At 40.2% G+C, this 27,969-nt stretch overlaps 1 protein-coding gene across 1 annotated transcript in view; it reads right to left on the reverse strand.

Moving 5' to 3' along the window:
* The window catches only part of DST (dystonin), a 440,007-nt gene that overhangs the window by 135,868 nt on the left and 276,170 nt on the right, over nucleotides 1-27,969 (reverse strand). Inside the window, exons 37-48 of the mRNA XM_045009616.1 lie at nucleotides 22,570-22,658; nucleotides 20,405-20,540; nucleotides 16,976-19,284; nucleotides 13,342-16,819; nucleotides 12,980-13,129; nucleotides 12,573-12,788; nucleotides 12,234-12,380; nucleotides 11,112-11,345; nucleotides 9,849-10,001; nucleotides 7,121-7,354; nucleotides 6,541-6,825; nucleotides 4,051-4,596 (exon numbers count right to left, since the gene is read on the reverse strand). Coding sequence (XP_044865551.1) covers nucleotides 4,051-4,596; nucleotides 6,541-6,825; nucleotides 7,121-7,354; nucleotides 9,849-10,001; nucleotides 11,112-11,345; nucleotides 12,234-12,380; nucleotides 12,573-12,788; nucleotides 12,980-13,129; nucleotides 13,342-16,819; nucleotides 16,976-19,284; nucleotides 20,405-20,540; nucleotides 22,570-22,658 — 7,977 coding nt within the window. The remainder of the gene's footprint in view (nucleotides 1-4,050; nucleotides 4,597-6,540; nucleotides 6,826-7,120; nucleotides 7,355-9,848; nucleotides 10,002-11,111; nucleotides 11,346-12,233; nucleotides 12,381-12,572; nucleotides 12,789-12,979; nucleotides 13,130-13,341; nucleotides 16,820-16,975; nucleotides 19,285-20,404; nucleotides 20,541-22,569; nucleotides 22,659-27,969) is intronic.

Consider the following 27,969-nt stretch of genomic DNA (forward strand, 5'->3'; position numbering starts at 1 on the left):
GATATTCTGTTTATCTGAAAGGGGACTAGAGCCCTTGGTATGATTATGTACAAAACAGTATATGTTAAAAATTGATCTATAACTTGATTTATTTGTTTAGATTTATATAAAGATTAAAAAGCATCTCTCCAAGGTTCTAGTCACTCCTGCCATCAATTACACAAACAAAATGTGGAAAGTCTCAATTAAAAAGACCCTGGGGCCCAGATGCACAAGAGGAGTTAGGCGCTTAACTCCCTGGTTTAGGCCCTAAGCCCCAGTGCATGGCTTCCTCATTCCAGTCTGGATGTCTATCTCCCACCTAAATCCTAGAGCGAGTCACAAATGAGGGAAGATAGGTATTTGGCTGCCTAAATCACGGCAGCCTCTTGAGTACACCCGATCATACCCCTGAGGCAAGTTCTCACAAAACAGCTAGGGGGTGGAGGAGCTCCCTCAGAACTCTTAGTCCAGAGGTAATGCAATGTGGGAGACTCCTGGTTCAAGTCCCCCTCTGCATGAGTGAGAAAAGGGATTTGAACAATGATCTGTCACCGCTCACGTGAGTACCCTAACCACTGAGCTATAGGATAGATAGGTGGGGCTCCCTCAATCTCACCTGTTGAAGCTGTTGCACTTTGGATAAATAATTGAAGAGTCATTTGTGTGGGGGTGGGGAACATGCCTGACAATAACTATGTAGTCTTGTGGTTAGAGCACTCCCCCATGCTGTGGATACCCAGCATTCAGTCCCACTGCTCCAGTCTTAGGAAAGTATAATTTAATGAAGAAATGTCTAAGATACACTAGGCCTTTTTTTGTTCTGAACATTTAGGCTCAAACATTCAAAGAGCCTTCAGGGTGTGTGTTCTAAATGTGCATATGCACAGGGCAGCTTGGCGAGTTACCCATATGTGCACATACATGTCCATCTGCACCTGGGAATGTAGGCTGTGTGCATGCCCAGAACAGAGGTTCTTTGAAAATCTTGCATACAAAGTCTTTACCCCCACCTAGATTAGATTAGGTAGAATTAGGTAGAATCCAGTCTATTAATAACAGCAGCTTTCAATCCTACTTTTCACTGCAGGTTTAGTGAGAAAATCTCAATGAGTTTCTCCAAACAGGGAGAGACGCTTGCTCACCAAATGTTCAAGAAAACAGATCAGAATTTGGTTTCATAATGAGGGTGTCATGTCCTGACCTAAATCAATGACTTAGACAATAATCGTGCAAGAGCTCACTCAAAAACCATCATAAGACTCAATCCTGCAAGACGCAGAGTATTTAGCAGGGGCTGAGCGCCCTCAGCTCTCTCAGACTTCAACAGTACCTCATAGGATCAAGCCTTTATTGAGAAACGGAATGCTGGCCAGAAAAACAAGTTGAAAAGTGCTAGAGACTATATAACATCTACCTGGAGAACAAAAAGTGATGAGCAAGAATGAGTCTTAGGCCTGGTCTTCACTACAGAGTTAGATCAACCTAACACAGCTTATGTCGACCTAATTGTGTCAGTGTGTACGCTACAACCTTGGTCCCGCCAATGTAAGTGTCTACTACAGTGACATAATAATTCCACTTCTAGCATAGCGCTTATGGCCATGTAGTTAGAACCAAACAATGTCTGTGTAGACATTGTGTTACTTACATCAGCTGTTGGCCCTCATTCTAATCAATTTCACGGCCCCCTACTGGAGCCGTGAAATTGACAAGAAATGCTGATAGGTTCCCAGCTGAAAATCCTGCGCCTGGCTCACAGCTCTGGCTGTCACCCCTGGCAGCTGGGGGAGGGGAGAGCTCCAGCTAGAGCCCAGCTGCCCCCCAGCTCCCAGGTCCCCACTGAACTGCTGCCCGGGCTCCCAGCTCCTCCGTTCCCAACTGAACTCCTTCCCGGGCTCCCAGCTTCCAACTGAACTGGTGCCCGGGCTCCCAGTTTCCTGCCCTGAACCAGGTTGCCACACGGGATCACAGCTCCCTACTCCCAACTGAACTGCCGCCCAGGCTCCCAGCTCCCTGCTCCAAGCAAGGCTGCTGTCTGGGCTCCCTGTTCCCCTCAGGGAGCCCGGCAGCCTCCTGGACTCCAGGCACAGAGCTCCGCATCAGGAGCCTGGCTGTCCCCCTGGGCTCCCGCTCCCAGCAGGGATCTTCATGCCTGGAGCCTGGGCAGCTGCCGGGCTCCCAGCAGGGAGCTCCATGCACAGATGAGAGCCTGGGTAGTAGCTGGGCTCCCAGCAAGGACTGGAGAGCTGAGAACCTGGCCTGGGCTCCCAGAAGGGACCTCCGTGCAGAGCTGAGAGCCTGGGCTCTCAGTCCCCCACACAGCCCCTCTTCACTTAGTGGAAGCACTCCTAGTGAAGACACGCAGCACCGACAGCAGGAGGGTGGTGTGGACATGTAAATCTGCAGTAATTACTGCAATGGCTGTAAGACGACCTAACATCGGTCAACTTACGTTTGTAGCGTAGACATGCCTTTAGTGACAGGAACATCCCAGCCAAAAGATGGACCTTTTACTATGCAACACTACAGCAGTAGCAGCTTATGCCCAGGGTTAAGCCTATGAACATCTGGCACAGGGATAAGACTGTTGAGCAGAGCTACAGTGACACGCATATAAATCTCCCTTAAACAGATCAATGCAACTCTACGTTACAACTGTGAAGGTTAAAATTATAATGGTGCTATCCATGCTGAACAGTAAATGGAGTGACATTTGTTGCTAACTGAAGGGTGTTGATGAGTCAGATGTGAAATGAGTTGGTGATTTAGTCCAGTTCCTGGTGAATAGGTGTCCTCAGAGCGAAAGACACAGATACAGAATTCATTTCCCTCCCCTAGAAGTTAACCTTCCGGGACAGCACTGAGACATGCTGGCAGGGAAGCGTGGAGAAGCTAGCACTGCTGCTGCCCATGCTATACCTTTCTAGTGGACTAGTGAAAGCCAAGTTTAAGAGACTGTTAATCTAACGCCTCTCAAAAGCAATGAAGTTCCACTTAAAAATGCACATAGAAAATTACTTCAAACACTCAACACAAATTTAAAAATCATAGTGTGATTCTTTAAGCATAGAATGGGAAACCCTGTCCTCTGCTTTGCATGTGTGGAGGGCCCTTTGGCTACAGAACTGGTTCACCTCCTCTGCATAGGTTGTGCCAGGATATGCAGAGGCTATGAAGGGAGCCCGCACCATCTCTGCAACACAAAGTCCAGCTCTGCAGGGGCTCTGCAGGCAATCACACAGAAAAGGGGTAGGGAATAGTGCCAAAGCAGGTCCGGATTAATACAGGGGCTTCAGGGGCTGCAGCCCAGGGCCCTGGACTAAGGGGGGGCCCTGGTACAGAAGGGCTCAGGCAGGCTGCCTGCATGCCATGGCCCCACGCTGCTCCCAGAAGCGGACGGCTTCTGGCATGTCTCTGCAGCCCCTGGCGGGGGGCTGGGGAGGAGAGGTGGCTCTGCACGCTGCCCCCGCCCCCCAGCACTGTCCCCACAGCTCTCATTGGCCAGGGAATGGAATTGCTCCTTAAAGACAATGGTTTCTGAGAGCCCACTGCCAACTTTGGAGGTCAGTCTAGGAAAAACTAGAATAGGTCACAGATAAATTAAAGCTTTCTAACAAAAGCAGGCCCTGGCTTTTATTGTATTTGTTTTATTAATAGGACTAGAGATAGGTTACCACTTGGAAGGAAAAAATTCAAGGGCACAAATGATAGGCAGATGCAGTAGGTAGACAAATCTGGAGGTACCACAGAGTTTCCTTCCGTTCCAAAATGTTATTCAGACATTCTGCTTTCATAGATTCATAGATTTTTAAGACCAGAAGGGACCATTAGATCATCTAGTCTGACCTCTGTATAATACAGGCCACAGAATTCACCCAGTTACTCCAATAACTTGTGTTTGACTAAAGTATCTCTCTTTGAAAGGCATTCAGCCTTGACCTGAGGACTTCAAGAGATGGAGAATCTATCACTTCCTTTCTAGTTTGCTTTAATGGTAAATCACCTTTCACAAATATTTGATGAGCCAACTATTTTCCCCTTACGCATTCAGATGTAAATAAAACGTACCTTAGTATAAAGAGATTTGAAACGATCTGAAGCACCATCCAGTTTACTTTGCACCTCTATGTAAGTAGCTGAAGTATCAATACCATCTTTGTCAACCTTGACACCATCTTTTTTACTCCAAGATTTAGCAGCATCTAACACCCTCTGTCCAGAAATTGTAATGTACCGTAAATCACCTTTGTGAGAAATAACATCTTCTGAAAAACTCTTTTGCCTTTTGAGCTTGGTCATGATACCAGTGAAGTCAGCAGCACCAGCCTCCAGGTTTTTAAGTTCTTGTTCTGACTGCTGCAGCCAGCTTTCAAACTCACTGTAGTCTGTATCAAATTTCTCAAGTTCTTCCTGCAGAGAGTGCGTTAACTTCATTTTCCATTCCGATTCAGCTAAAGCAGTTTCATACTGGACTTTCAGTTCCTTCATGTTCCTTTGCATCTTCTCTTTTTCTTCAGGGGAAAGGTAGTGGCCTTGTTTCTCAAGTAGCGCTTGGGCAGACTGAGTTGCTATTATAACAGCCTGTTGCTGAGAAATAATTTTCTCATGTTGAGCCTATAAGAAAAAAATTAAAATATTTATGACTAGTATCCTCCTGTAAGGTTCCATCACAGCACATTTTTTTTAATCAGAAGTCTCCACTGAAATCACTGAGGAGTTCTGTCTAGAAACTGATAGCACAACATGGACCAAAATTACAAAGCAGCTCAGAATGTTAAAAGGCTTTTCCACATCTCTTCTGATTGATCAGATAACAATTTGTGATTAATGTAAATAATGAATAGAAAGAATGTTTAAATTAGATTACTCAAAAATTTTTATCTGATCTATCAGGAGAGGTGTGATAAAGCCCTTCAACATTCTGAGTTGCTCATTAAAAATGCCACTCTTATTCATTGTTTACCTATAGCATTTTCAAACTGTAAAAAATAACTACTGGTAATTACAGATCAGACCCTAGTGTATACATGGGCAAAGCCCTTTTGACATCAATGGAACTTGGAGAAACACTGATGCACATCAGCTGAGGACCCAGCCCTATATTTCTAACACAACTCAGTGCAGTGACTTGCATGGATTACCAACTATAGGCAAGCCCAGTCAGAAAACACCACTTTAAATTTTCCCAAGATTTTTTTCCCCTCATTCCATGGGTGATCACTCAAGATAGGATTCATTATATAACATGCTAAATGATGGGCAGTTTTTTTTATAAGTGTAAGTATTCCTTTACCAGTTGCACACACAATAGCTACTGGTTCTAACCATGGGCCGTATATATCAATGGGAGAATAGATATTTCCTATTGATTTTGAGTGAATAAAAGTCATTGCTAATTTTTATATTTCCATTTTTGGATTTTAATAAACAGTTCTCAAGATGATTAAAAATATCTTTCCTTATAGAAAAATTGCCATTCTATGGCATAAAAAATACATACACATTAGATACTATATAGATTTCACCAAGTTAAAACTAATAAATGAAAGGATCTATAAATACACATTAAAAGAACCCGATGTAAAACATGTTTGGCTCTGGGAGGAAAAAAAACCATATCTTTTAAAACACCTCAGTTCCTGAAGTGCCTCATTTCCTATAGAAACAATGACCATGTATTTTGTAAAATGGGCTCCGGTGCTTCTCCATATATGTGTGGTAGACATCGAAGATCAGATTTGAGCCCTCTGTTAATACTATTTTCTGAAGAGCACTAATAGGTACAAACGAAACCACCTATGCTTCCATTTTCTTTAAGAAGGTTTTACATGGAAGCTATTCCAAAATACTGAGTGTTTCTTTGATCAATTTCTGCAGATCCTTCATCAGTTCCATCACTCAGAATGTAAAAGGGTTTGAGCTGTTAAAACTATATCTAAAATACAGAAGGCTGTCATAATCAAATATGCTGACTGGAGCAGATATCTTAAAATTGCTCTGTTATGGAGTTTTGCAGCTCCTGCTGAAGCCTTCATAATATGGTGCTTTACCCTCTGGGAATTTGTCACTTTTAAAGTGAGAATAATGTAGATTAATAATCTCAACAACCCAATAACGGTAGCTGTGTGCAATCAGTGTTCAGTCATCAAAGGGAAACATGTCAGAACTAATAATTTATCTTTGACAAGGGTGAGGAAAGATTATGAAGCTGTGTTTCTGCCTACAGTACTTTATTTATCTACAATAAACATTGTACTGTGTTCATTTCAGCCTAGAAAAATGAAGGGCACTGTGATCACCATTAAGATGTCAACATTTGCCACTGAGAACACTGCAGTTTCTCCCATTCTTACAACAGGAAATAACTGGGTACCTGTGTTGTAACTGACAAACACTGACACTTTTTAATGCCTTCTCCATTAACAGAATATCTATCAATGTACATTACGTATTCCTTTGAAGCCTGATGGATAGGCTTTCATTGACTTCAGTGGACTTATTACCATAGTACCTAAGTGCTGAATATTTGCCATAGCTGGTAACATGCGCATATAGTACCTTGACTTTTTGATACTGCTGGTTCAGGTTACTGTCTGTTGGTTTTACTCTGCCATCTACATGGGTTTCAGTCTGTTGCTGAAGTTCCAACAGGTTACCATTGACTTCATCCTCTTCTCCCTCCAAAACCTTTACATCCCCTTCTTTAAAATGGGTTCCATTCTGTTCTATTGCCAGCGTCCATTTCTCATCCCCATGCTCTGCTGCCTTATCCACATTTGACAGCCAATCCAAGAGATTTTCAATCGTATTTTTACTCTCTTCCAGTTGTTCTATGGCGGCAACCTACACATTGAAAACTCAGAATTTGAAATCTGAAATCATTTTTAGCCTTTACATAGTTTCAAATGTGGAGATTTTAAGTATTTAAAAATATGTTGTTAAATCTGAAAATATCTGTTAATTGACATATTGAGAATTTGCTGTATTTGTAAAGCAAACATGCACTAATTACTTTGCTAGTAACCCAAGTAAAATATGACTTTCATCTCTCATTGACAAACCAGTAGTAAGTGGAAACACTATTCCCCCAAGACTTTTTAAAAATTCAAATAAAGATGTAGAATTGTTGCATAGGAACCTTTTCTGTTTCCTGCTTAATAGCTGTTGTCACAGCTTTATCCAGCACTTTTTTGGACTCTTCTGCCTTCTGGCTAAGCAGCAAACATTTTGTCTTAGCTTCATTAAGTTTCTGTTCAAGAATAGTCTTGTCTTCTTGTAACAGCTTTCCTCCATTCTCTTTCAAGAACATCTCAGTGTTTTTCACAATCTCTGCCAGTGCCTGTGCACTTGCCAGCATATCTTTCTGTAACTCCTTGTGGGAAAAACAACAAAAGAAGGTAGATAAATTATCTACCTGTACTTCACTTCAAACTTCTCAGAAGTCCCTCACTGAGAGACAGCCTAACTCATCTTATCCCACACATTCTTGTAAACTCACTTTTATTACTGTACATTAGTTGAGATGAGTTATGCTTCTGTTTCTCAGATGGTATTTTGACCCCCTGCCCCCAGCATATCTCACAGTTGAGCCTTGGCAGCTTGAGAGATCAAGAGTGTGGTTCCAGTCATTAGCTTGGAGAGCAAAGAAGTCTATTGTTAAAGTATTAAAGAATAACTCATTTAACAATCTGGAGTGGGATAAGTCAAATGTTCCACAGACCATAGTAATAATGCATTTCTGCATAACAGTCCTGGGACAAGTCCAGAGCTGAATCAGGTCTAGAGGGAGTCTAAACTGATTGATGTATACCTTCTTTTGGTCCCTTCCTCTCAATATGTGTGTTGCACGAACTGAGGCTGTGGCTACACTTAGCACTTCAAAGCGCTGCCGCGGCAGCGCTTTGAAGCGCTAAGTGTAGTCAAAGCGCCAGCGCTGGGAGAGAGCTCTCCCAGCGCTGTCCGTACTCCACCTCCCTGTGGGGAATAACGGACAGCGCTGGGAGCCGCGCTCCCAGCGCTGTGGCTTTGACCACATTGGTGCTTTGCAGCGCCGCAATTTGCAGCACTGGAGAGGGTGTGTTTTCACACCCTGCTGCAGCGCTGCAAATTTGTAAGTGTAGCCAAGCCCTTAGACTCCCTCTAGACTGCCTCAGAGAGTTTTAGAGTCACTTAAACTCACAACCGATTACCAGCATGTAATTACATCTCAACCCTTACACCTCACTTCTGAATTTGGCACAGTAGGTCTAAATTAATGTAAAGGATTATAAGGGAGAATCATAAGCCAAAGGCCCTTAAGAGCAGGGTGATGTTTATGGTGCCACCAGATAAAAAGTTTTGGACTCTCACATGGGCTTGTGGGTTTTGTAGTGTTTTTTGACATTTAGTTTGAGAAAGAGCAGCTCATTTTAATGCACTAACAAATATTTTGGATGCCCTTCCTTTGGACACAGTAAATATTTTATATTAAATAAGATACAACTTCTCCCCTAAAAAATTTTCGTGCTTTCTTCCATACCCCATCTTATACGTGGAATGCTCTCCCTGAACTGATCCATAAGGAAGCTTTTCTTCCTTCAAATCCCCTCCCAAGACCTGCTTCTACCATGATGCTCACAAGAAATCAATCAAGAAATGAGGGCTAGGCTTTGGGGCAGTTGTGGATAGAGGATATTTATAAAGCAAATACATATTTGTACATAATAACTTGGTCTATCCCTCTTTCTTTCCCTTGGAATTTTGCTGGTAATCTTAGACAATACGCTCTTAGAGTCAGGGAATGAGTCTACTTTTGTTCAGCACAATGGGTTACTGATCCTTCCTGGGACCTATGTGCACTACCATAATATAAATATTAAATAATAATAAAAAACATACAATGCTAAATCCTAAAGTCCTCACTGAGGCAAAAACTTAACTGATGTCAGTGAGAGTTCTCCCTCAGTATTAACAGAGTAAAAGTTTAAGTTTTAGCACAAGGGCAGGGCTTAATAGCAAACTAAATGAAAAGCTTTCAGATGTACATGTTGTCACAAGATTATAACAGAAAATGTGAAAAAGTTATAAAAAGGTATCCAGGGAATCTGTTGCCATCACTAGAGGGACAGAATTTATGGGGAAAAAAGATGGTACAGAAATCCTTTTACAAAAAAGTTTCAATAATGATGTGAGCAGAACATTCCATGCTTCCAGTTATAAAGGTCACGTATGATTTTGACATAATAATCTTGGGCTCACTTACATGTGATTTTCTCACATCTGGCAAGAATGCTTTTGAACTGCAGAATCACATGTTAGATCTCAGGCATGCTACAAGATTGTTTCTGAAAGTATACAGTGCGTCGCAGGACAGTCTATTTATTTGCTTTTTATCAAGCCACCCTGAATGGGAGCACTGTACAGGTTCAATCCCTTAGCTTCGGTCAACAAAGCATCGTTTTGTGTCTTTTTCCTTCTTTCCCTCCCTCTCTGTCCTGTTTTTCTATCCCAAGGGATGTTGTACTAATTTCCAAACCACTGGGAAAACTGAGAGGCCACTTCCATTGCTGCTGTCAAAATTGCTGTGTAAATTAACTGGCCCAGGCTATCACATAACAAATTTGGATATCGTTCTTCAATACTTTTCCTTGCAGAGAACCAAGCACATTATCAGTAGTGCCATAATTCTTTTCCGCACAGAACCAGCATGAGATCCTGAGTCAGCTCCTGTTTCTACATCCCCCATGCAGTCAGTGCTTGCTATTGTTAACCTAAAACCTGCCTTAGTCTTCTTAATTTAATCTCAGATTGGTTTCTTTATGGACTGTAACTAATCAGAACTACATCATAAGATTACTAAGGTTGCTGCTGTTTAGTCAAGTTTTCACCTCTTGTTTGGTTTGGTATTGTTTTAACTCAGCCTTGCTGTCTCCGATAACAAGAGCTTCTTGGTGACCAATGAGTCGATTTTCTGTTTGCGTAAAGAGATCACATATTTCCTGTAGTTTCTCCTTGCATTCCTGCTGCTGCTCAGCCACATCCTAATTTGGAGCAAAAATAAAACACGAAATTCTGCATAGGCATCATCAGAAGCTCCCTTACAAACTACTTTTTAAACAACAATATTGCGAGGCAATCATTTTAAAAGTATGCTGTAAACATGATAGCAGTGGTACACAGTTTGAGCAAGGTGAATATATAACAGTTATGGATCATAAGCCTTACATATGCTGTAAGTAAAAAGAGATCATGTATTGATGGAATTGCCCAGCAGAAATCTGGCCATGCATACGTGTACAAGTGAAACCTCCAACCAACAGAGGTGAAAATCCACATCTCTTAATCGCTTGAAATCTGTGATAAACACTATTAGTTCTGAAAAAGGATACCAAAACAGAGGTTAGTTGTGATGGGTGTGTTAGTTTAGTTGGTATGCATGTTACCTGTGTAGAAAATGCTTGCATCTTTTAAGCAATATAGAGGAATAAAACATGCATGATCATTATTGTTACCAAATTCTTACAGATGCTTCTCATTCACCCATTTTTATACATTTCTCTGCCATAGCACCTTGGCAACAACTTTCTTAGAATGTTACAAAGCCTCAGGATTCTAAATAACTTTTTCCTAACACATCAGTAGTGGATGAATTGTTGCCTTCTGAAGCTTACATTTGTGCTGCTATGAGAGGAAGGGATGTACAGGTATACTGAGAGCATCCTCTAAGTCAGCCCTGACTATAATCATTTAGCTAATTACAAACACAATTGCTACATTATTCATGATCGTAAGCAAACACAAATACTTTTCCTTCAGTCTGACAGAAATACTAGACTTGATCCCCTTGCTTTTGTGTCAATAATGATGTCTGAAAACTCAAGTATCCATCCACTTCCTAATATGATAGCTCTAAAAAGAATGGCTGTAACACAGAAAGACCATAACAACTATTTATCAAACCTGATTGATAGTCTTTGTAGAATAATGAAGGCAAATATAATAAAATGTATAGGATATTATAACATATTTAACCCTATAGCCAATGCTTCCCAAGCAACTCATTTCTGTTATGACATAATCACACATTTGTATTAAAATTCCTCATCTATATCAATAAAACACTAAGCACACACTGTCACAGAAAGGCAAACCTTCTGATCACCAAGATCTTGTGCTGTCTGTAACAGTCCCTCTAAACTTTCCATCTGAGATGTGATTGTTTCCTGTACTTCCTGAAAACACTTCTGAGTACTATTTAAGAGCCTCAACAGCTGTTTGCTCTGATTAGGCGAAAGATCCTGGGCATGTTCAGAAATGAAGAACTGAACATCAAATGCTATGGAGTCCAGTTGTATCTTCATACAGCCAAGCTCTTTTGAATTGTTCTGTAAATAAAACAAGTGGAAATGACTGATCGTAAAGAAAGGTTCAGGGTTCATAAAGCATATTTCAGAGAGAAATAATACTATCCCTCGCTCAATGTTCAACTATGTTTTTGATGAAAATTTTAACCAAAAGGAGGAATTAGTCTAAAAACTTGTATTCCAAGACAAGGCAACTGGTTGAGTTTTCGCTTGTTTTGCCTTCTTGATCAGGGGTTTATATATATCAAGTTCCAAATAATGATGGTGCTCAGTCTTCTCCTTATTTGTTTTTTTTATTTTTTTCACATCAGAGGACTGACTGACCATCAACACTGAAGAGGTACTACTGGGGAGCCATTTGTGTAACTGGAGGAGCAGTTCTGCAAAAAACTAGGAATGGGAGAATATTTACTGAAGGTATTTCCTACCACTGGCTTTCTTGCCTTCCTCTGCAACCTAGAGTGACACCCCACTCTCCTCCCTACCCTGTGGGCAAATTCTGCCCTCAGTTACACTCATGCAACCCTAATGAAGTCACTAAACATTCTGCAACCCTATTCAAACCCCAATAAGTCATTGCACATTTTACATTCCATATATACATTTGAACAGTTGATTCTCTTCACGTCTTCACGGGTATCACATGAAGAGGGTGTTTAGGAGGCACTTGAATTCATGGTTTTGGATTTTTCCCCACTTTTGTTTCTTTAAAGCACCCTCCATAGCTGTTTTGGGAATGTACATTAAACTCATTGAAGAGATTGGAGTTTAAGCATAGGATGTAATTATAATAACTGGGATAGGTTGCAGTCCTGCATTACACATTCAGATGTAAGCAGAGCCAACATTACATTATCCTTTCTGATAATTAGTTACACTATTTTATCATTTAACATCAATGATACCTGCCTTGAGCAGTTGTAAGCTTTGCTTCACATTTTCTATATCACTAGTATTCACTGTCAGGTTGTTCACAGTTTTACTGTTTTCTGTGATCTGGTCTGAAAACTTCTGAAGTCTGCTTAGAAGTTCCTGATGCAATATTGAAAGCTTAGACTAGAAAGGAAAGTTATATATTTATTTACAGTATCACAGTCTAACCAGCCAAATCTGATATTAAATGAAAGCAAATCTGACACCTAATTTATGTTAAAATAAAACCAAACCAAAATATTTATTTTTAACTGAACTACTTTAAAGTAAAGTGAAGCAAGTACACACACACAAAAATCATTAATAGAAACATACCATTTCAGAGTCAACAGCAAAGACTATTTGTTTTACACGCTTTGAAGACATGTCACAGACCACAAAAAAGGCCTTCTGTAAATATTCATATGTTATTTTTAGCTCCTGAAGTTGTTCTTTGGGACCATCTTTGTGCAGAGACTTTAAAAACTCTTCTGTCAACTTCATATCTTTTTTTAGAACAGCAGCAAAGGTAGCCAGTCCTGATTCAAATGACTGCAAACAAAATATAAACAAGATGCATTAAATTTACTAAGAGAAACAGATTTAAAAGTAAATTCATGTAATTGCATTTAAAATCTGAACCACATGATCTCTCTCTTTATATTAGGGCTTTCTATAGCATCCTGCACTGTATTACCTATATGCTTCTTAGTATACCACAGAAATAAATATATTATACTTACCTCTAATTGTTCAAGTTGGGTTTTTAGCATTTCCAAGTTGTTACTAATAGGCTGCTGATTATCTAAGTGGAATTTCATATCCTGAACCATTGTCAAATGTCCTCGCAGTTTCTCTGTATACTTTAAACATTGCTGTACTCCACTGAACATCTGAAAATAAGTTTTAACAATCAAAAAATGCTTTCTGAGATAATAGAGAAACATACCAATTGTTTTCATTACAATTTGTTTTAAATTTACAATTGGAGTGTTTGATATGTGGATTTTTTGTTTGTTTTTGTTTAATAATGATCTCCAATATTTAAAAGGATGCATGCAACTCCTTTAACATAAAATGTGTAACTGTGCCAGTTGTTACTTACCATGCCTACTGGGTTGTCTCCTGTGGCAGCTTCTTTCCTTTGCAGAACATCCTCAGAAAAGCTTTTGGATGGACTGTCTGACTTCTCAGGCTGCTGGTTATTTTCCAAAATAATAGCTGTGCTGTGAACCAGTGAATTCCCTCTGAGAGTTTCTGATCCAAATTCTCTTAGTTCTGTTGAGAAAAGAGTACCCAGCTCCTCTGCTTTGCTTGCACACTCATCATCTGTGGTGATATCAGCAGTCTGTGAGATGGTAAACAAGTCTTTTGCCAAATCACTCATCAATTCCTCGAATCTGTATGAATTTTCATCTCCAGGTGGGATTTGGAAGATTTGTTCAAGTTGAGAAGTAATAAGTTTAGGAGCTGTAGCTTTTATCTCTTGGTCTCTTTCATTCTGGGCTTCTTCACTTGTTGTTTCATATGCATTATCATCAGTCTTTTGGTTGCAGTTGTTTTGCTTCAATATATCAAGGAGGAGGTCAGGACTCCTGTTATCAGGCCAAGATAACTGAAGATTACCATAGTCCTTTTGATCTATGCACGATGGGGTAGCCATTACTGTAGCGCTAATGTCATCACGTGTTTGCTTGATATTTGACTCACTGGAAGTCTCATTCTCCAAGTGTGTGCGACTAATCATTTTAAGTAAATTTTGCATTAAAAATTTTGTGTCAGAGTAATTTAAAGGTTCACCTTCCTGCTTGCAGAAAACATGGCCATCTTTCAATTTCTTTTTTAAAATATTCTTTACATCTTCAATTAGTGTGTCAGATACTTCAGGAGAATGTGATATCCCTTCCTCTACTTGCAAGTCTTTGGGGAGCATCACTTCTTTGTGAAATGATTCTACAGGCTTTTCTTTCCCGACACCATTTTCAATTAAATCAGTCTTGTTGGCTAAAGTATTCTGTTCCATAATGTTTTTTACTCCATTATAACAAACCAGTGTTTCACATTTCTTCTGCACAATATTATCCAAGCTATCACCTATGTTATCCAAAGGTTTAGAAGAAAAGTCTGCTGCACCTCTATGGTTCCCAGAATGTCTGGTTTCAGCACTGTCCTCTGACACCTGGACATTCTCAGTACTTACTTCTGTGTCAGCTTTCTTAAAGGCAAATTCATGACTAACTATCACGTCATTTTCTGACGTGTCTGTAAGAACTTTATCAGTTTCTTGACAGATGATAGCCTCATTTTCTTTGGTAACATTAATTCCCTTTGATTTTACTGTAACTGTCAGGGGAGAGGATTGAGCATTAGAGTTTAATTCGGTTGGATGCCCTGTTCCCTTATCAATAATATAGTCAGGTATCACTAACTCTTTTCCATTCTGTATACAATTTTCGTCAGTTTCACCTTCCTTAAGGTAACAAGAATCAGCCTTATTCAGTTCTGAAATATCTTTTGCTTTTAGGCCTTTTGCACATTGTTTTAAATAAGCAGAAAGGTCAAACTCTTCCATAAATTCATCTGATTTCACTGTATCAAAGTCACTGTCATGTCCTGATTTAGCATCACTTGAGGCCTGTCCAACACTTACTTTTTCTTCATTTGAAACAGCAATTTCACAACCTGTTTTAATAGATCCATCAAATATTTCTCCAAGGCTTTTCATATGAATGGGACTTTTACTTAATTCCTGGATATGACTTTCCTTTATAATAGTCACCATGTTTATATTTTGTTTAGGAATGTCAATACCTATTTCTATTTGACCAAGTTCTTTATTTGTGACTGGGTGTACTAAGTCAGTGAAAGAACCTAGACTATCACTATCACTGACATAAGGCACATGTCTGACTACATTATTATCCATTTGGGATGAATTTACCTTAAGCAGTTCTATGCCAGTCACATTATTTGACATGTGCTTCACGAGTATGTCTTCCTCTGTGCTCTGTCTTTGCTCATAATTCGAACATGGCATAGATATATTGTTCTCGTTTTTCATTATGATATGAACTGGTAACAGATCTTCTGAAGGGAGGAAGTCTATTTGAGTCTGAATGTTTGCAGCACCAGTTTGCTTAGCAATAGCAGATGGGGATGCACACGCAGATCCCTCCTGAATGATTGCAGGGTCTATTGCCGTGGTATCATTCATGACAAGATCAGGCGTTAGAGTCGTATGCTGTGTGAGGTGACTTCCTTCACTCTTAGATAACAGCCATTCAGTGCCAATGATGCTTTCAGGTTGGATATTTTCAGTGATAACTTCAAACATATGTTTGCTTTCTACCAAATCCTCAGAACTTTCAATTTCTTGCTGTCCTTCCTCTTTGGTTTTATCTGTAAGATCAAGACTTCCTTCTTCAGAAACATCAGATACATTTTTATGTTTTTTTAAATTGGATTTATCAGAGCATAGATTACTTTTTTGACTGCTGGAATCTAACTGCAAAATATTATCAACTGCCATGTGCTTTAAAGGAAGATAACCATCCAAGGCATCAATATTCTGATTACATTCATCACTATCTTCCATTTCTTTGGAAGGAGCAAAAAGCTGGATACCAATGTTTTTATTCTGACACCGTGAGTAATAAATATCCATTATTCCTTCTTCTTCTTCTTCTTCATCATCGTCATCAGTTTCATCATAACTATCACTATCATAATCCATATAATCATAATTTTCCTCCTCCTCCTCCTCCTGCATTCCTTCACGCTCATCCTCAGAGTTACTTTTTGCTTGCATTTCACATTCCTCATATCGGTCTCCTTGCACTTCAGCTTCATGCAGCCTCAATAAGGGACTAAAGCCGTTCTCCTCACTTTCTTCACTCTCTCTCATGACTGGTAGTGTCTGCTCCTTCTCTTCCACCTTCCCTACGTTTTCTGTCTCCTCTTCAGAGATGGCGTCTAACATTCCAGCACTTCCTGAGGCCATATGTATCATCTCAAAAGAATCTGTCTGACTTACTTCACTAACGCTCAGGACACTATCTCCAGTATTACTCACATCTTGAAAAGTGTTTAGTTCTTCCCTCACATTTACTAGCCCATCTCTTTCTTCTTGGACACCTAAGAGTGTGTTGTCAGGCTCTGGAGTATCATCATTTTCAAGCTGAGAGGTACTATAATCATCATCAATCTGAGGGGAGTCATAGGAATCATACCCATCAACCTGAGGAGTGTTGTATGCATCATCATCATCATCATCATCAACCTGAGGAGTGTCATAGGCATCATCATCTTCATCATCAACCTGAGGAGTGTCATAGGCATCATCATCTTCATCATCAACCTGCTGCAAATAGTTATTTTCACACTGTGGGGTGCCATCACTCTCTCCCAGCAGCAGATCACCAGGTTTATTACTATTATCTCCCAGTAGTAACCTGCCATATATAGCATTGCTGTCCCCTAGGAATAACCCACCATGCAGACTGATACTGTTTCCCAGAAGTGACCTGCCATGCATGCTGGTACTGTCTCCCAGCAATGCCCCCCCAGGTGTATCAGTAGTGTCTTCCAACAGAGCCTTATGATGCACATTGCTAGTGTCCTCTAGGGGTGGCCCGCCCTGCATGCCAGTACTGTCTCCCAGTGGTGACCTGCCACATGTATCAGTACTGTTTTTCAACAGAGGCTTGTAATGCACATCACTATTGTCTTCCGGGAGTAGTCCATCAGGCATATTGGTACAGTCCTCAAGGGATGGCCTGCCATACTCATTCTCTTTAGACTGTAGCATGCCATGCTTATGCTCATTATAAACAATTTGACTCACTAATTCTTTACCAGAAAGTTCTCCTAGAAGTCTGTTTTCAATATCTGTGTGGCTGAATGAATTGTGACTTCTGTGAAAATCACATTTTTTCATATCTTTACCAGTTAACATATTCTTATCATCAGAGTGCAAAATGTGAGGGCCATACTTTGGATTGTTTTCTTGAACAGCACTGACTTCACTATTAACTGACAAATCATCTATACCCAAGGAATTTTCTGAAGTTTTAAAAGTCCTGCTTTCCCTACCCAGGATCTCTCTTCCATCAGGCATGCTGGGTTTGTCTTGATCTATTCCTGAAATAAGATTTCCTTGTGAGTATTTTGGAAGATGCCTTTCTGCATTTCCAGAGTTTGCTTGCTGATACACATGCTCACACCGTTCCATCTGTGTTTGTTCAGGATATTCTTGAAAACTTTTGAATGCATTCTCTTTTTCAGGGTTTTGAGTATTACCCACTATATTTCCAGTTTCTGCTTCAGGTTTAGACAAAGAATTCAATGTACATTCTGATTGTTCAAAACCATTAGCATTAAAGACATTTGCTCTACTGTGAAAATCATTTCTCTCTGAACATTTATCATTCTGAATATCTTCTTCAGGCTGTTTTAAGTTGCTGTCAGTAAAAGTATTCTGTACACCTGTATACTCATGCAGGACATTGCTTGTGACATTATTAAACATGACATTGTCAGGTTGTTTCAGATCAGTTCTTTTTGAGTTTACATGTGTGTTACTAAATCCTCCTTCTGTCACATCAGCACTGGACGCAGAATCATCACCTTCCAACAACATGCTGACAGCTTCATCCAGGTCTCCATCATATAACAGAAGTCTTTGCCCTGTGTTTGCATCCATATAACTATTTATCATCAGATAAGACATGAATAATTTTTTAGTTTGCTCTACACTATGAGGCATTGGCTCTTCTGTACCTGAAACTTCTTGTTCCTGTCTATGGTCATGAAATGCAGATGGCTGGAATTCATAAGATGATAACCATCTTGCAGCATTTTTACAAGAGGACTCTAAATCCTCCATGTTAGGCATTTTATCAGGTAAAACTACATTGTTCAAAACAGATACAGTATTACCATCTATTACCCCTAACTGTGCGGCATTATCCAGACTGAGTACCTCACATGTTTCAGGAATATAAATTGCAGCTATTTTCTGCCTGCCATTTAGTATTTTGCTTGCCAGTTCATTTGTTATCATCCCTTGATGTAAAGAAGTAGATATGGGGAATATTTCACCAGAATGAGGCCAAATGAGGCCAATGAAGCCTCTCTGTGCTTCTAGTACCAAGAGTGCACTGCTAGATGAGATTAAGCTGCACTGTATGGCTTCATCTACAGTTAAGCGTTTAGATGAATTTGAACATAATATCCCACCAGTCTGAATCTGGTGAGTCAGAATACCACAAGCAGTGTCCTGATCAATCAACTCTTGTCTCATGGCTTCTTCCACAGTCATTCTATGCCCTGAGTCAGGTTCGATTATACCTCCAGACAGTAGTTGAGCTCCCAGCAACCTGAACATGGTTTCACGGTCTATGAGACCTTCATGGGCTGCTCTCAAAATATTTATCTGCCTTCCACATTTTAGAGTTATTCTACCTCTTTCTTGTGGTCTTACAGGTAGAAGTCTTAACCCTGTTTCTTCACTTATTATGCTTCTTTGAACCATCTCCTCCAGGGAAACCTTTTCTGCAGAGTTGGGGTCTATGAGATCTTTGCATGTGTCTTCCTTTTCCAAAAGCTTTGAAAATAAAGATGCAGAAACCAGGTTCCTCTGGAAAGCTTTGTGCAAAGTGAGTTGCTCCCCTGTAGCTGGCATAACTAGATATCCTCTGGAAAGCTGAATCTCAAGAATTTTAATGGCAAGAGTCTCTGGAATAATACCTTGTTCTAAAGCAGCTACAGCTGGAAGATTTGTGAATGATGACTCTGAAATAATTTTCTTAGCATTATTTAATTCCTGTAGTTGCAGTAGAGTTTGTTCATCAATAAGTTCATGGACTTTTGCTTCTTCGAGATCAAAACATATTCCTAATTCTGGTGAAATTAGCCCAGATAAAATCAGCTGATTCTCAAGCAATCTAATGCCAGTTTCAGAGTCAATTAGACCTTTTAAAACAGACTGAAAGACTGAAAGGACTTCTCCAGTTGTTTGATCAATGATACCAGCAATAACTTTATCCACCTAAAAAGGAATATAAAGAATGCTTTTAAGTAATTTTATAATTGTACATATTAAACTTTTTTTTTGCTTTTGAATACATATTAAGCACAAAATCATGTACTTACCAGGACTGGGACAATGCTGTGAGTATTAGCAGCTCAAATGTGCAAGTGATCTATGTCAGTGATTCAATAGCACACGATGTAATAAAAGATTTAAAATCAACATGCATCTGTGAATTGAAAATCTATGCTCTGCATACATAAATAGGGTTAGTGGAAGGCAGCAGAATAGATTATTATATAGTGAACAATAAGACATATACCTGGAAGGCAAACTGTCATGCTCTAAGTGTCTGTGAAAGGTTAGAAGATTCAAAAATAGTATGTGATACAAAATGACCATGCTACTCATGTTTACAGCATACAGCACTTTTGCACAGACACCCAAACATATGGAATCAGATATTATAGAACCCAAATACTTCAACTAGTTTCCATGGAAAGTATGTAATCAGGTTGGCAACATTATTTTAAAATAATTATACAAGACATTGCTTCTACTTGTATACGCACACATATATTCACAATACCTTTATGATATAATTCCATATTTGAGATTTAGATTGGTTTATAAAAAATGTACTCGTGGTACCTCATAACTATTTACTGTATGTGGTCCCAACCATATACCCAATTGGAATTTAAAGAAAACCTGGAACACTATATATCTTCTGGGATATCTCTGGGGGAGTACATGGCAGAGATTAACCCATATTATTTTATGGTGTCATATTTTTGCAGCACACAAACTTATCTAGCAATCAGAGGATGGTTTTTAAAGAGAAGAGTTAAGAGATGGATGATTTGCTTATCTTTGTTCATGCAAGGCACATAGTATTAAGACTCTTCACGCAAGTTCTGATGAACAGAATGTTCATATCCACACGTAAGACTACATATATTATACAAATATATAGAAACTGCAGTCATTTGATTCAGGTCTCAGCTTATTGATACGTACAATCAAATACAGTTTCTCCTTTCATTGTTAATATATTGTTCCACAACCATGCAGTAAATCTAAAAAGAATAATGTACTACAGCTAGAAACACAACAACAAAATTTTCTGTGCTATTACCTTTTCCTCCATCTTTTCATCACCTACATTTTGTGCCCCCTGCAGTTGTTTCAAAGCTTCATTAGATAAGAGGTTATAACCTTCTTGAAGGGACTTCACTTGTTTTTCCATTTCATTTCTCTCTCCAACCGTCATTCTACCAAAAAAAAATAGATACGATTATTATCAGATTTGAAAACTTCAGTAGGTGATAAGTTCTGCCTTTTCTGTTGGTTGTGAGTTGTGTGTATGTGATCATACAAATCGAATCGGCAGAATGATCTAGCAAATCGAATGGTGAACTCATTCTCAGAAGCCATGGGTTTTATTCCTGGCTTAGCTACTGGCTTGCTGGGTGAATGTGAACAAGTTACTTCACTTCCCTATGCCTCGGTTTCCCCATCTGTAACATGAGGGTAATGATAGTGACATCCTTTGCAAAGTGTATTGATATCTATTGATGAAAAGTGCTAGATACTATAATTATTTTAGAAATGAGAAAAATCTGACTTGAGTTTTTGGGCCAATATTAGGACATATGATAAAAAAGTTGTATGAAAACATTCATCAAATACAATTGAATAATTAATACATTTAAGTCAACTGGTGATCAGAAAATGAGGCAAAATTAACTGAAAGATGCTTTTAGTGAATTATTCCCTCAGTTCTATTGTTTATGGTCTCTTGGCCAGTTTTCCATGCCTCTGACTGTTTACTGACCACCAGCCAAGGCAATGTGAATTCATTTTGATAGCAAGCGCTCATGAGAACCATGGGAAACGCTTTACTAAAATCCAAGTATATTACATTTACTAATTTCAGTGATGGATGAAACAAAACTTCTCTATATAACTTATATTTTAGTTTGTTAATATTGTAAAGCATTTTGAGGTCCTTCAAATGAAAGGTGCTGTATAAATATAAAAGTATTGTCATGTGTTGTGTCACCTAATCCAGGGAGCTGTTGTGAAGACTGGGCTTACAAATTTATCTCAATTGTGGGCTCAATTGAAAAAACTGTGAGAAAGTTCATGAAATGTCACAATAACCTATAAAACAAATATTAATAGGAAATGTGAAAAGGTACAAAAGCAATTCAGAAGACTAAAAAAAATGCCTACTGATATAATTCAAGGACTGTGTTAAAATCATGCCTAGTAAATAAGAAAAGTGAGGAACCCGGAAACCAATAAACCCAATCAGTGTGTCAGAAATTAGGCCTAATAGGTAGACAAAATAACAAGAGGGTGAGCTATTCCACCTGTTGCACCCTTTTGCAGTCCTCAAAAAGAGACTTTTGGGAGAAAAATTGGCTACTGGAGAGAGCTTCACCATCATGGCTGCCACCCTCATAGTCTCCTGGGACGCTGGACCTTCTTCATCCCAATCCTGAAAAATGTCCTGACAGACCAGGCCACATAGAGGGAGCCAGATGACGCTCCCATTTCCACTGGCTATAGTTAAATCCTAAAACACCATCTAGGATGCAAGACTTTGTCACTCATCTTTCTCCCCATCCCATCCCACCCCGTGTGTCCTTTTCCTTCCCCCACCTTATTTCTTCTCTTTCCTATCTCCTTCCTTTTACTTTCTGTCAAATAAGAGTCTGGCCTAGCCACCAAGGCTGCATATTTTGAAACACTGCTGAAAAGCGGTTACCAGAAAGAGGAAGCTAAAGAAATGCCCTAAACAGCCCAATGCTGGTACAAGTTTGCCAGGTCTTGGGAGAGGCTGATAAGATCCTGTGCTGTGCCTGTGTTTTTCCGGCAGTTAGGTTGCAAGTGAGAGTCAACATTAGAGACAGAAGCTGCATTTTCTCTCTGTATCGCTAATAAAAGGTTAAACTGATTTTAATGATGTGTTTGCCATGGTATTAAGTAGACTTGGGTCTCTATACACCAAGTCTTGAACCTTGTTTAACACTGTTTAATAATTGGAGAGTGACTGGGTTATGTTAACATCTTTAATGCTTTGGGCCCTCTACTTCCATCTAAATTGATACAATCTTTTATACACCTAATCAAGTTCTCTTCACAATTACATTTAAACTAAACAAAAAGAACAAATAAAATATTACTCAGTGTAACTGTAAGATGAGAATACCAGTCTGTTCCTTATAAGCAAATATGATGCAGTAATTTAATTACAGTTATATTAACAAAATGTTGTGATAAAATTTAACATACTTGTCACTGTGTTTAGCCAAAAATGACTGTGTAGTCTGCAAAGCCTCAGATATTTGTTCTCTCCTGGTTACTATTTCATCAGTGGAAATCTGAAAAATATACAATCAAAATTCAGTTCTCCACAGTGCATATGTCTGAAAAGAGAGAATGGAAAAGTAGCCAACACATACAACTCCATTACTTTCAGTCTGAGTATTGATGAGCCTGCCATACTGGGCAAACTTTGGGCATTTCTGGACAGGCTAGGCCTAGGTAAGGTTAGTTGTTTGTCATGGCAAAAATACTGTCATTTTAAAAAGGGGAAACCCACAGCACAAATCTTTGTCTAGAATTAAGCTGTTTGTCACGGATAATTACTAGGGAAGCCAAATATCCTTTATTTTACAATATTTGTTTAAAAGCATACAATATTATTTAACTATTTGGCTATACCTGACATATGTAGTATTCGGCTACACCTGACATATGGAAAGCCAACCTTATACAGATTTCATGAAGGAGTCTTGTTCAGTAGCTTCCCGACCAAGATGACAAAGATCATGACTTCAGAAAAAATACCTGAAAGTCACAGATTATGTCCTGAATGTCAGCACTGGCTTTATTCTGCCAATGACTTTTACTATTAACTTCAATGGGAATGGGGGATATGCCAACACTGAGTGCTTTTGGAAATCCCACCCATAAAGCTCACTGCTTTTCAAACTGATACTTTGTAGAATAATAAAAACTAAACTGGTACTATGAAACCATAGTTACACTTAGGGTTGTCTACACTGGTGGGGGTAGGGGGTGGGGAAGGGAGATCAATCTAAGTTACGCAACTTCAGCTACATGAATAATGTAACTGAAGTCAACATACACCTCTACCTCGATATAATGCTTCCCTCGGGAGCCAAAAAATCTTACTGTGTTATAGGTGAAACAGCGTTATATCGAACTTGCTTTGAGCCGCTGGAGCGTGGAGGTCCGCCCTCCCGGAGCACTGCTTTACCGCGTTATATCCGAATTCGTATTATATTGGGTTATGTTATATCAAGGTAAAGGTGTACTTAGATCTGCTTTCTGCAGTGTCTTCACTGCAGTGTGTCGATGGGAGAAGCTCTCCCATCAATTCCTCTTGTGCTTCTTTTTGAGGTGGAGAGTACCGGAATCAATGCTAGAGAGATTGGCGGTCGATTTATCGTGTCTATACTGGATAAATCGACCCCCACTGGATCAATCACTGCGTGTTGATCCAGCCGGTAGTGTAGACAAGCCCTTAGTATTGGTCCTACACGAACAAATCTGTGAATCTGTACTATATGGTCAGTATATCCTATATGAACAGCTTTGTGAGCTAGACAATGAGGACAGTGCCAAAGCTTTATGTTTGATGTTAGGTGGTTATCTGTATTCTGATCTACAAGGATAATTAAATAAACTAAACTAAGTCATAAAACATTCATATGATCCTGAGGCTGCTCATATGACCATCCAGCCAAGTCAGCCCCAGGAGAGCAGGGAAGCAGCATACTTCACAATTGGAAATTTATATTCACATAAACCACTTTACACCCATTAACTGCAGTAAATATCTGAAACAAAGGCTCATTCCAGAGGATAGCGTGCAACCTGGTAGCTAAATATATTAAACTATATATTTAAACTATTGCTTCCCCGCCCCCCGCCGGAAATTTTACAATTAACTGGGAGTGAAGCTTTTCAAGGTGCTGATTAAGGAGATTTCACCCTATATTTCTTACACTACACCCCAGTACAGATGACCAGGTGCTTTATTTTTATGTTTGACTTTATGAACATTATCAATGTGGCAACTGATAATTAAGCTAGTCAAAAACTATATCAGGTCTCTTAACACTAAGAACAAATAAAAGGTTGTGTAACACAGTGTCTCTGACCAGAGTGGAGAGAGATGCTTGTTTCTTACAACCATGTTACAATACTATATAGCAGGGTAGCTTACAAACTAGCAATAACAGATTTATAATGAAATATCATTATCTACACTGCTCCAGGAAACCATGTTAGCATAATGCTGATTCTAATCTGGACAGAGTCCAAGGCCTGGTCTACACTAAGGGGGGGAGGGTCGAACTAAGGTACGCGACTTCAGCTATGCGAATAGCGTAGCTGAAGTCGAAGTACCTTAGTTCGGGCTACTCACCAGTCCAGACGCCGCGGGAACAAAGTCCGCGGCTCCAAGGTCGACTCCGCCACCGCCGTTCGCGGTGGTGGAGTTCCGGAGTCGACCGGAGCGCGTGGGGAGTTCGAACTATCGCATCTTGATTAGACCCAATAGTTCGAACTCCAAGAAGTCGAACTCTCCGCGTCGACTCGCGCGGTAAGTATAGACCTACCCCCAAGCTACTCACTGCCATGTTGAGAAGAAAGCATATGGGAAGAACTATGCATTTCTTCACCAGGTCAGCATCTTGGTTTCCTTTAAAAGTTAGGGTTGGTTGCCAACAATAACATTCATAATTTTTCCACTGTTCCTATTACCCACTTATCACCCTCTTCTTGTGTACAGAATTAGCATTTCAGCTTTAAGAGACTCTCCTTCAGAACAGCATAGATGGAGAGAAGCAGATATATGCAAGCCAAAAAGAGGAACCCTCTTAACTTTTAAGTGTACATGTTATTTCTGAAAAGTGAGTAGAAGGCGGGGAGGGAATAAGAGAGAGCTGGTGTAGTTAAGATGGATGGAATAGTTTGTAAAATTGTATTTCATCAACAGGGTTTGGTAATTGGTTACTCTCAAGTGTGGTGTGGCAGAGGAGTACGTTTTTCCATGCCAGAAGGACCAATCCTCTTTGTTTTTTATGAGAAGGAATGGAATGGAATCGATGTTGTCTATTCCGTTTGTTGACTGCTTCCATGAGCAGAGAGTTGGGTGTAGGATGTGAAAAGAAATATTTTGATCCTTTGGGTGGGAATACTTTTTGTCCAACCATTTACACATAGGCAGTGCAGTAGCTGGGGTTTGACACACAGTATGTGCCCAGGCCAACAGAGCATCATTAATGGGCAGGGTGAATTTGCTCAGACAAGATGTGTGAAGGATGTCCAACAAGGAGTGTTGGGGTTCTTTCTCTTTCAATGGCATGTATAGGATTTCCTCTATATACTTCATAAGGTCCAGAAGGTCATCAACATAAGATGGCAAGGGAGGCATGACAGTCTCATTTGGTGAGGAGAAGGATTTGCGGGAAGGTGATGTTTCTTCCTCCACAGCTCTTGCTCCTTTGTATGATTGCACTGTGCGGAGGGACCTGAGTGCGGCCTTTGTTGCTCTTGATATATCCTCTTATGAGATGGTACCCGGTAAAACTAATCACCATAAGGGGCCTATAGGTTCCAATAACACCCACCTTGGTGGGGTGTAAGGGAATGGGGCAAGACCCCACTGTTATCCTTGCTACGGTTGGGTGTATCCCTTGCTAGAGTGTACCCCGAAGGAGGCTGAAAAGGGAAATCCTGTATAGATATTTCAGAATCCGATGAGGAGTCATCTCCTGTGCCAATTGGAGGGGCAAATGGTGTCAATACCAATGGTTAAGTTGGCACCAGGGCCCCAAAGGGATCCCATAAATGCATGGGTATCAGAGGCTGTTGATATGAAGGTACCAGAAGGTGCTGAGTTGGGATTGGCTGGAAATATATCTGTGTGCCCTCAAAAAGTTTATGAGGGACTGGAGGCCAAGATGGTACTGGAGGGCAAGACATCACTGAAAATGGTAGGAGAGAGTAAGTAGGCTCTGTCAGGTGAGATGGTACTGGTGGGGAGTGTGTCTCTGTATTTCTCAGCAATGATGACTCAGATGCTCCAGGATCTGAAGGTCCACATTAGTCAAAAGACTGGACAGTACCAGGGACTCTGAGTAGGAAATATCGGGAGTCAGAATAACTGGAGGTACCATAGATGGTGCTGAAGTACAATCAGTACGTCCTTCAAGTCTGATTGCTGGAGATGGTATCGATGCTTTCAGTCTGGCTCTGGAGTCCTTATGTATTGAAGCCATAGAGTTCAGTGCCAATGTAGGTACTGCTTAACATAGCTTACCAGTTTCTTGGTATGTGGCATGGTCGTCTTAGCCAGTGCCATGATCTCAATAGCAGGGGGGATGGGAGCCTCAGCAGTATGCATAATGAGACACAAGGTCTCCTGAGACCTAGATCGAGTGGATGACTTTCCCTTTCTCATTTCCTGTTCTGGGGAAGGAATCCTTCTCTTCTTTGATAGTTAAGATGGTTCTGAAGGGCACCCTGGGTCTTTGCTTACCATCGCAACAGAGATGGTCACCAGAGCTCTGTGGATCTAGTGTACAGAGGGGTGACTCAGATCTTGTTGGTGTCAGTGAGTGCTCCATTAACAAGAGTTTAAGCCTGTCCCCCATCAACGTATTAGATCTGCTCTTATACCCTGAGTAGATCTTGAATTTGGAGGGGATGTGAGACAACTCAAGCCAGTTTTAATGTCCAGCACTGATGGGGAAAGACCTATGGCAGGTCTGGCAGGGTTCAAAGCCTAGGTTCTTGGGCATAGCCTGCACTTGAGACCGTGGATCAAAGGCCCGAGAAAAACAAAGGCACAATTCAGGCCAAAGAAAGGGAAGTGGAACCCCTGCACCCCTTTTTTTTAAGTGAAAATTGTGCTAAATAAAAATAAAGAAAAAAATACTTAGAAAATACAGAAGGAGGACACCGCAATGCTCATCTCAAGCCGCAGCCAGTTGAGGTAGAACTGGAGTGGCAGCAGTTCCGTCTCTCACTATATGCCCTCATACCAGAGGACCAGGATGTCTAGGATGAAGGTATGGATCCACGGACATTGCTGATGAAAAATCTCTGATCCAGAGTGCACAAGCATGCACACATCTTGAAATGGAGCACCCATAGGGACACTACTCGAAAAAGAGCCAGCTACACACAATACCTTATGTGGCCACTTAAATGTGTCCCCTTCCCACTGGTAGAGTCCTAGACAGACAATCAGAATTGCTTAGAAATATTACTCAGTGTCTCCCCTGGTGTCTTAACATGGTAAACTGACAGTCAAGAAAGGGAAAAAATGCAAATAATGAGGCAATCTGACCACCAAGTCTCACTCACAGAGCTTAGTGTGGGGGTAAGAAAGGATCCCAGCAGACCCACTCTGTATCTCCTTTCCCTAAAACAGCACTCTTGTGGGAGGCAGGAACGAAGCCACCTTCAACTGAAGAATCATGGGAGAGGAGACATTATTGCCTCCAGTGCTCAATGGATGAGAGTAGCCCTCACCTACTCCAACTCAAAGTATTTATATTTTTTAAGAAAATGAAAATTGATCTGGGATCCCATCCCTTCTCCACTCCCATTCCTTCTTTACTGGAGGTAGCGTGGGTATTACTAGTGCTGTAG

This window comes from Mauremys mutica, chromosome 3 (genome assembly GCF_020497125.1).
Source record: "Mauremys mutica isolate MM-2020 ecotype Southern chromosome 3, ASM2049712v1, whole genome shotgun sequence".
Classification (NCBI taxonomy): Eukaryota; Metazoa; Chordata; order Testudines; family Geoemydidae; genus Mauremys; species Mauremys mutica.